This window comes from Oenanthe melanoleuca, chromosome 2 (assembly GCF_029582105.1).
Source record: "Oenanthe melanoleuca isolate GR-GAL-2019-014 chromosome 2, OMel1.0, whole genome shotgun sequence".
NCBI classification, from domain to species: domain Eukaryota; kingdom Metazoa; phylum Chordata; class Aves; order Passeriformes; family Muscicapidae; genus Oenanthe; species Oenanthe melanoleuca.
In genome coordinates, this window is record NC_079335.1 from 48,367,638 (window position 1) to 48,377,556 (window position 9,919).

A 9,919-nucleotide genomic window follows, 5' to 3' on the forward strand; every position below is an offset into this window, starting at 1 on the left:
TCCGCGATGAGGCACCGCTATGTGATCCTGTGGGCAGCGCGGGGGCCGGCACCGGCTGCAGGAGCACGGAGCGGCGCTCCCCCTTCGGCGTGCGGAGCTTTCATGTACACAAAAGAAGAATCTCACGGGACGCTCTGGCTGCCCGCAGAATCCCCGCTGAGCCCCGTCCCCACCGTCTCCATCCATCCCTGCCCTGCAGGCGGCGCCCGGGGCCCAGCGCCGGCCGCTTCCCCCGGGCTGCTCCAACGCGGCCGAGGCGGGGAGGAGGCCGCGGGGCTGTGCGGGGCTGTGCCCAGCCTGCCGCCGCTCAGAGAAGCCGGAGCGGGCTGCGATCCCTAAGAAAAACCCCGGCTGCCGCCTCGCTGCCCTCCTGCCTCCTCTCCCAGCCTCGCTCTCCCCGCCGCGTCCCCCCCGCGGCCCGGCGGGGCGATGGTTTCTCCAGGAAGCGCCGGGGCATCGCCGGCGCCGCCTCCTCCCTTCCGCGTCCTGCCGGGTCCCCGCTGCCGCCGCCGGGGTGAGGGTCCTCTCAGGACTGAAATCGAAATCACTTTGCGTCTTCTAATAATGACTCCGTTTCTGGTTTATTAGTCTGTCTTTCCTTTACTCATATTTTCTCCTTCTCTTTTCCCCTTCTTGAAAATATTAGGGAAATACGTTCTGATGAGAGGAAACGAGAGCGCCTTAGAGACGCGCTGTAACATTAAACCGTAGTACTTTCTCCTTTTTAAAATCCTCTGATCTTCCTGCATTTACTATATTTCCTTCTCTCCTTAGTGTCCAAAAATCAACATGTCTAGCAAAAAGGCCAAGACAAAGACCACCAAGAAGCGCCCTCAGCGCGCCACTTCCAATGTATTTGCGATGTTTGATCAGTCGCAGATCCAGGAATTCAAGGAGGCCTTCAACATGATCGACCAGAACAGGGATGGCTTCATTGACAAAGAGGACCTGCACGACATGCTGGCCTCCCTTGGTAATGTCCCTTTGCTGTTCGTGCTTGCCAGGCAAATTGGTGCTGCCAAAATCAAAATAGCGAGTTTGGGATAGGAGAGGTGTCTCAGTTTGCATTAACACTACTGACATTACTTTCTCAGTCTGAAAGCTAAAGCAAGTATGAATCCCTTTATTTGTAGGAAAGAATCCAACGGATGAGTACCTGGATGCCATGATGAATGAGGCTCCAGGCCCCATCAACTTCACCATGTTCCTCACCATGTTTGGTGAGAAGTTAAATGGCACCGACCCCGAGGATGTAATCAGGAATGCTTTTGCTTGCTTTGATGAAGAAGCAACAGGTATGTGGGTGCAACTCTGGCAGGGTTTTTATGTTCATTATTTGGGTTTCTAAGCAGTATGCTGGTTTTTACACCTTTATAAATTACATATGCGATAAATCCTACATGGCATATTCTGCTAAATTACTGAGTGAGAGTAAAATCTATCTGGCTGTTCTGTGTCAGTACTGAGGACTAGTAGGACACTAGTAGCACTGTTCTTCAGTGAGGCTTTGAAGAAGAGTGTTTTAACTGGCCAGTATGTATGTTCCTCAAGATGTACTTGCTCTAAGATGAGGAATTCAAATCAGTAATGTGTGATTTTTTATGGTATTAAAAGGTAATGATGAGAAATCTGTCATACAATTGAGTTTGTCTCCCCTCTGCAGTAGGTCTGAGATGTGTCTAAATTCTTCAGGTGTTTAATATTTCAAGACACACTGTCCAGATCAGTTTTACAAATCCTCACCTGGCTGAGTTCTCTTTATGGCTCTGAGGACAAATGTTGTGGCCTCACCTGCAGCTCAGTTTGCTTTCAGATTGCAGGAAGGGCTGCAGTCTTAGAGGTCTAAAGATAAAAACCGGGTGGGGTGTAGAAGGCAGAAATGACAGATTGGACTGGCTTGAAAAACAAGGTGAAGGGAATGAGTAAAGCACAGAGCTCAGTTTTACTGTATCAGACTTCCAAGGTTGTGCCTGTAATCTTGAGATTAGAGTTTATGCTTTTATGTGTTTATTCACCTAGGCTAAAATTCCTGAGAGGTGTGTAGTAACTGGGGATGAATCCATAAGGCAATTCTGTGGATAACAGAGTATCAGTGCTTTGATATGTTGTGAACTTGTTTTAGTGGCTCACGTTGAAATTATGTAGCCTCTGTACTAGAGATGACACTGCATCTACACCTTTCCTCACAGCTGTTCGCCACAATATTTTAATCTAACCAGCTCAGCGCCTTTCAAAGGATATCCTTCCGTTTCAACAGCTATTTTCAGTCTGTGTTTTTTTAGCACCTTTTGCCTTTTCAAAGAGCATCCCCTTCCTGCTTAGGTGTAGGTAAACAGGCTTTCTGTTGGTAAGGCCTTTTCAAATGTTAATCGACTTCCTCTCTCTCAAGGGAAATCTCTTTACCATCTCCTGGAGAAGGAAGTTTTTGTAGTAGGTTAATTATTTTCCCTCCACAGGTAGTCTGACTCACTGTGCTACAGGTTTTGGGGTTTTTTTTGTGTGCACCAAAACGAGAGCCTGTGAATTACAATATAAAGAAAATGGTTGTGCTACCAGTTCTTTGGAATAGAAACTTCGATGTCTATGTAAACAATAACTTAGTGGTTTGGACACCCATATGCTGATAAGATTGATTTTAATATCTCTCAGATCTGCGTGGTTAATGTTTTAGTCTAGTCCCACAATGGCTTGAGGATACTAGTTTGTTCTACTGTCTGTTTTGTGTCGTATGCCACCCTCAAATTTTAACCAGGAAACATGTGAGATAGTTACACTGTTTTATTGAGTTTTGATTCATAATGGTCCAAATGAAGTTTTCAAAATAGCATGTGATGTATTTGTAGAACCCATGTTGTGTTAGTTAGTAGTTTATTAATTTTATCCTTTTATTTGGCTTCTGATCAGTTTGTTCCTTTTGAAAATCTACAAGAGCATTTCTAGCTATATCAAACTCTTTTTTTTTTTTTTTTTTTTTTCATTTCATGGTCTCCACATGTGTGTTTGTTATGGGCCTGATTTTCTAGCTCTACATCAATGTAGTTCTTTTGAAAAGGGGTAATAAAAATCAGATCCTATAGATGAGGATAAGGTAGTCATACTTGTTAGATTTGACTTATATTTCCTATATTGCCAACCTATGGATATGTTTCTTCAGCATTACTATCATGTGTAGTGCTATAGAGTTGGTATAAAAGTTGGATCTGTCTGCATTTGAAGTATTTTTTATCTGGTCTTTGATTCTACATTGTCATCTGATCTGCTTTGTGCTGCCTGCAACAGTCTGAATCTTAAGTTTTGCTTCATTTATCTGTTACTCCCCATCTAGGCTGAAGCTGTTTGCTTTACAATTTGTTGCTGATAAAACTTGTGGGTATTCCTGGTCTGGCAGCCCAGTTCAGTGTTTAAACAACTACCTATTCAGACAGGAGCAATTAAGTCCTTGAGGCTAAACTTGCAGCACCAAAGGCCTTGCATTCTTTGAGTACTAATCCTTATGTCATCTCTCATCACTGCTTGGTCTCTGTAGGACAGCAGAAAAAGAGTCTAATCTGTCTAGCTGCCTTTTACCTCTTTTTTATGCCCATCCTCAAGAGAGAACTCCCAGGTTTGACCTGTATAGGATGGGACTGGCTAACTGAACAATCTCTGTCTTTCTAATGTAGAAGATTGCTGCTAGCCTTCATTTGCAGTCTGTAGCCAAGGGCTGGTCTGCACTGGGGTATGGTTCTGTTTTCATTAGCATATGTTGAAACACATTTTTTCCCCCTTCCCCCAGCATACACCACCCCCATGCTAATTTGTCATGCTCATTGACTGCTTTTTGGTCTTCTGATTCCTTGTTTGGTTTTGTCTCTCTAATGAATTCTGTTTGCTTAACTTATGCAACTCTCTTTCCAAAGCAGCACTTTTTTTATCGCATTCTGATTGAATCTGCATCAGTTGATGTGGGTGTCTGCATATGATTTCCAGCTGTTCCACAGAGTTTACTTTCTTTCTCTTCTTTTTGGAACCTACTTCTACCTCTTCTGTTCTGTTACTGACATTTCTCCAACTCAAATTCAATAACCAATTTCTTTCTGAAATGAAACAAGTATTGTGCTGCTAAAGGTACAGCTGGTCATATTTCAGCATTTAGTAGTTTCTACTGTCTACCCTTTGTTATGCATGTTTCTTTTTTAATCTCTAAATTTTCCTGGAATTATTTGGCAATTGGTGGTTCTGCCCGTGTCTTGAAATAGAATTAGCAGAAGATTCATAGAAACTGCTCCTTTTTATGTCTTTGTTAACTTCCTCAAAAATCTTCTGCACTTTTAGCAGAAAATAAGTAACACATCCTACTCATTTTTTTTATTTTTTTTTTACTGGGTTCTCTACCTTTACCTCTCCACCATAAACATTCTTCCTACCTCCTGAGCTAACTTGCTCAGTCCTGTCTGAAAGTCTCTTCTGTTATAAACTCCTTCCCTGGACACTTGCCAGGAGTTCACTGTATCCACATAAACTGCCTCCAGCAACAGTGTTGTGCAGAACTGAAGACCCAGAGTGGTTATTTAGTCCCCAGGGGAAACTAGTTTATAGAGGATGTGCAAATATATCTAATTAAGGCAAGAAAAATATAGTTCATGTAAGAGACCTGCCTGTATGATGAAGACTAGCAGTGACAGGAACTTGTTTTTCCACTTTGAGCCGTTGAAGATCAGTAGATGGAAATAAGTGTCATTATACCACAGCAGGTCAGGCCCTGTCTTCAAAAAAACTGTATGAAATGCATTAAACTTCCTTTCCCTTTGCACTCAAGGAATTTCTTTAGAATTCAATAAAGGAATTTTTCTGGGCTCTGTGCAAAAGCAAGTGTAATATATTAATGGTTAATTGCCTGTCTGTTGGCATGTCTGAGCTTCTGCTTTTAGAGACCCAGCTGAGAGGCTCAGGCTCCCTTTGGCATTTCTCTCTGTATGTCTCATTCCAGGGGTCATCCAGGAAGACTACCTGCGGGAGCTGCTGACCACAATGGGAGACAGGTTCACGGATGAGGAGGTGGATGAGCTGTACAGAGAGGCCCCCATCGACAAAAAGGGCAATTTCAACTACATCGAGTTCACGCGCATCCTGAAACACGGAGCAAAAGACAAGGACGACTGAGCAAATCCTGCATTCCTGCAGATAGCACCTTTAATTCCTTTTTTTTCCTTCTCACTAATTCCATTTCTCAGGATCTGTTTTTTCCTTTTTTTCTTGTTGGGACCTTTTGCATACATTTTTAGCACTGCGGCTTCTTCTTCCGTGGATCCTAAGGTTGCTCAGGCACACCTGCACCTTTGCAATAAGACTGGAAAGTGGCAGGGAGAGAGAGGACAGCTTACAGTGATAGAGGTTGAGGGGCAAAGATCAGAGAGTGTGGAGGCCCAGGTAAAAATGTCAGTGCTACTCATCCTAGCTGGATTAATTTTACATTTTTAATGGTATATTTCAAGTAAATCACTGTCTACTAAGTGCACAATTAAAATTTTCGTGCTAGAAGTATTATGTTTCTCTAATGATATCTGTAAATATTTTTGCAGTCATGTTGTTACCTGTTTTTGCCTTAAAAATGATGCATAAGTCACTTAAGCATACTGATGTTTGTACTTCAGCAGCTGAGTATTTCACCTGCTACTGTGAGCATACACATGAAGAAGACATTCCCATCCTTCAAATTTTAGTGTATTGTAAATGAATAATTTCTGTCCGAGACTTGCACATTAAACATTTGAAATCTTATGGATGTAGTTGAGCATGTAATTTACCACCTCAGTGCCTCCATTTCTCGACACTGAGTACTATATTAATACCAATTTTAAAAAAGACTTATAAGTCCTTGTGGGTTTTTTGAAAACAAGGCGTCATATATAGGTAGAGTTGCTGGCATGATGCTTCTTACCAGATCTGTGAGGCTGCCGATATTGAATTAATAACATTTCATTGCAACCTTTTGGTTCTTTCTGGTTTTTTCAAAGCATGGTAAGAACAGGGCTGGATGAAGAAGGAAGGTGTGCTGTCTCTGTCCTTTTTGTTTTCTGTCTGAAAATGTTATTCTTGTTTTTAAATGAAATAATATATACTATATTTTTAAGACCTCCTGCTGTGAGTGGTGTTTGGGGTGTATGAGACTTGAGGCATTCCTTTTCGTTCCATTTCTCATAGTTGTATCCACTATAGTTTTTGTGGTATGGAAGGTATGGCAGATTTGCTACAGTGTTCTGAAGCAATTTTGCCATAATCAGAATGCTTGTCATCCTGTGGGGTTTTTTTTTTGTCTCGAGAGAAAGGATGATCAGAGCTCCTTCTGACACTTCTTGGAATTACATTAATCCTTTCAGAGTTTACATTACGGAATTAAGAAAAGTCATTTGGCTTAGAGCATTTTGCTGTTTCTTGATAGGCTGCTGTTGCAAACTGAACTTTTAAGAAATGTCACTGGAGGACATGTTGGTGAGAGTCTGAAGCTGCTGCTCTACCCCAGTCCCAGGGAGCTTTGAAGCACGTGGAAAAGCAGAGACGGGGGGAAAAGGTGCTGAATGGAATCAGCAGAAATCCAAATGATTCACAAATAGTTTTCCCTGCTTGCTTTTTTTTCCCTTTTAATTTTATTTTTTAAATTTTTTTTTAGTCTCCTCAGAGAAATACGTTTGTTTGGAGGGGGCAGAGATTAAAAACTTGTGCCAACTATCAGTGAAGTTAGTTTTGGTGGTTCTGAAGAAGGGGAAGCCCTGCGGCGCCCGGCTGGGGCCATCCCCGGCGCCGCCAGGAGGTGGCAGCACAGCTCCCGGCACGGGCGCCGCCGAGACGGGCGAGCGGCTCCAACCCAAATGTTTGCTGGGTTTGGTTTTTTGCTTTGTGTGTTGTGTTTTGGGTTTGTTTTTGTCTTTTTTTTTAGTTCTAAAAAGCTCGTTTGGTGCATCGTGCAGAGGGGAAAAACATGCTTCGTTCTCACAGAAGTGCTGTTCCTGCCACAGAAAAGGCAAATGGTGCCAGGGTGTTTTCACCTTGTGGCTCTTGCACGTGTTGAATTTTTGGGCTTTTAATCAAATTGGTTCATTACAGAAGAGAGTAAAACGAGGCCTCTGCAAGCCATTGTTACAGGCCTGCATGCACAAACACACATATGCACAAACACACATGTGGTGTATGTTTAGCAAAGATTGGGTTTCCAAAGGACTTAAAGCCTTCCTTGTAACTCAAACCAGAGACACTGCTCCTGCATTTCACTTCTCAGTATCTCAGTGAGCGCTCTTCTTCTTTTGTTAAGACTAGCTTTGAAAAAAAACCGATCCCAAATTCAAATGTATATGTTTGCATAACTTTGTTTACATATGAAAGACTAAAACCTGTGATATAAACTGAGCTGCTGGGGCTCAGAGTGAGGCAGCTGGTATTTACCTATGGCAATAAATGCCAATTGTTAAACCCCAGTGCTTGCTTACAGGCCAGGCTGTGTTGCTATATAGCAACACCTATATGCCAGTTGGCCTTGTGATGACGAATTGTAGCTCACTAATGCTATTGTTCTAAGCCTTGCCTTCGGCAGAATCCTGGTTTTACTCTCTCGACTTTAATGGCATTTAATGTTCTCATAAAAACATGTCTGAGAGAATGATAAAAATGGATTTTTGGTGTGTAACTCAGAGGCCTGGGATTTCTCTTGCAAAGAAATTTTAAACCCCTGCTCAGTTCTGATGCAGAGGGTGCCTTAAAGTCTGTGTGTGTCTGGAACAAGTAACGCTGGTTTTATGGACTAATTGCAGTTCTTAGTCCTGGCAAAATCATTCTCAGTAAGAGCCACAGAATTTTCAAGTGTTCTCACTGAAGTGGGTCAGCAGAACACGAAGGCGTTTGTCGTGGGATGTCTTTCTCCTTTTATTTTTGTTATTAATTCAGCTGTTTTGTAGATAGGTCACTTGAGTGGAGGGTGGGAACAATGTGGCCTTGAATCCTCTCAGCTAGAAAAGAGAATTAAAAGTAGGTCTGCAACATTCAGGCAGAATGTTAAACCACTGAACAATTGAATAAGGGAGGGTGGAACCATCACAAGCAGCTGTGTTTCTTATTGTGCTTTCTTTTTCCTTTTTTTTTTTTTGGCAAATAAAGGAGCTTAGGCAGTGATCCCAGGAGAAGGAATAAAAGAGATCCATTCTACCTTGAGAGGACTCTTTCCTGCTCTTCAAGGTGAAGTTCCCAAAAGCCATGACTCACAAGTGGGGCTGGGATTCTTGTTTCCTGTGGTTGCAGAGGCACCAGAGCTGAACCCTAAATGAGTTTTAGCTTCTAAACCGTTTCCTCTCCAGGTCTGTTTGTGAGAAGTAGTGCCTCGCCAGGGAACTGTCTCACACATCCTGTATCTGGCTTAGCACCCCCACAAACTCCTGCCAGTGTAGGTAATAACTTGTGAAGGTTCTCACTGTCTCTACTCTGTTTGAATGCCGTGCTTTGTGAGCTGCTGTGGCTCAGCACCCGATTATCCTGGAGCAGCTCAGCTCTCTCCGTACGGGGCAGTCAGTTTGTCAGCTGTGCCGTCCTTACCTGTGCCCCAGCTCCTGTAGGAAGGGCAGTGGTGACTCCTCACCTCCTTTTCAGTGTTTCATGCTGATGAGATTCTGCGGATCCTTCCTCAATGCCCTCGTTTTAGTAGTTACTAATTTTAGCACCTAACTCCCTGGCTGGGAGACAGCAGCATCTGTCAGCGTGGCAGGCACGGCTCACCGTGGGCAGTGCCGCTGGTGTTGAGCATTCTTCATTTGGATACCAAGTAGCCGCTGTTTAATACAGCAACGTCCAAATGTCAAACAGAGCCGTGCTTGTCCTAAAAACCGCCAAGGTCTAGGGAGAATTCCTGTCACCAGGGTGGTGGTGTCTAAATCCTAAGCACTCGGTCTGACCTTTGTGGACGGTTTCCTAGCGGCAGGCAGGGCTCGTTCTGCTATTCAAATAACCCCAGCTCACTGCTGACTCATGCCTGGTTCCACTGGGCACGTCCCAGTGCTTAAATATAAAAATTGTTTCAGTAGCACTCTAGCTGTGAAAGGCAGACCTGACCAGAGTTCCTATGTAATCATCGTGAGATCAGAGGTGTCATGTAAATGGCGTAATTAAAAACATAAAAAAGCATTCACATGACTTTAATAGGGATGCATACCAGTCCCAGCAGGCTTCTTTCACTGAGTAGGTAAGACTTGCAAATTAAAGATACTTGCAGCTGGAAACTTCCTTTTCAAATAACTGCAGGTCACTGTGACATTGGAAATGGTTGCAAAAAGCTACAGTGAGCCCACAGTCATGGCACGCTGCCCCCTCCCACACACATGCACAAGATTTCCTGGGAAATTCGCTCAGCTCCATGCCCCACAACCCCAGCAAGCTTCAAAGCTGCAGGGCTGGAGTTAGTTAAAAGGAGAACTGACAAGACTCATGTTAGTAAGATAAGCTCATGAACTTTGTGATTCATTTTTGGAAGAGAATTAAATGGAACAAAATTACTTGCAGTTAGTACTTGCCTGTTTATTTCTTTCACTAACTCAGGGGATAATGTATTGTATCTTTATTAGAACCTGAGATATATGTTGTGCAAAACACAAGTTATAACACTGTTACTGCTATCCCCTTAGCAAAGAGTGGAACTTGGTTGTGAATGTAAATCCTCTCACTTCTGTGCTTCTTATCTGCTAATTAAAAAAAAAAAATAATAAAAAGGTAGCAACGTAATTTTCAATTGTCAGAAGACAGTATTTCTTTCAGAATTTGAATTTTTTGTAACCTAATTGAGCACAACCTTATAACTTAACCAATAATAGCTAGTTTTTCTGCTGTAGAAAGTCTAGAGATGCAAACTGTTGTTACTGATGTCTTTTAGCATATCCATCTATTCCATGGCCACTTTGCCCAG

The 9,919-nt window shown here is 42.9% G+C and overlaps 1 protein-coding gene across 1 annotated transcript; it reads left to right on the forward strand.

Moving 5' to 3' along the window:
* Positions 1-259: 259 nt before the first annotated feature.
* Positions 260-5,760, forward strand: LOC130249588 (myosin regulatory light polypeptide 9-like). The gene is made up of 4 exons (XM_056484503.1): positions 260-514; positions 775-973; positions 1,134-1,295; positions 4,970-5,760. The coding sequence occupies exons 2-4, from the start codon at positions 790-792 to the stop codon at positions 5,140-5,142; spliced, it is 519 nt and encodes a 172-aa protein (XP_056340478.1). The 5' UTR covers positions 260-514; positions 775-789; the 3' UTR covers positions 5,143-5,760.
* Positions 5,761-9,919: the final 4,159 nt, after the last annotated feature.

Excerpts from the sequence above, each read along its gene's own strand:
- LOC130249588 (XM_056484503.1), top strand. The coding sequence starts at position 790 with ATGTCTAGCAAAAAGGCCAAGACAAAGACCACCAAGAAGCGCCCTCAG. Across the intron at positions 974-1,133 it reads CGACATGCTGGCCTCCCTTG|GAAAGAATCCAACGGATGAG; the intron begins GTAATGTCCCTT and ends CTTTATTTGTAG. Across the intron at positions 1,296-4,969 it reads CTTTGATGAAGAAGCAACAG|GGGTCATCCAGGAAGACTAC; the intron begins GTATGTGGGTGC and ends GTCTCATTCCAG.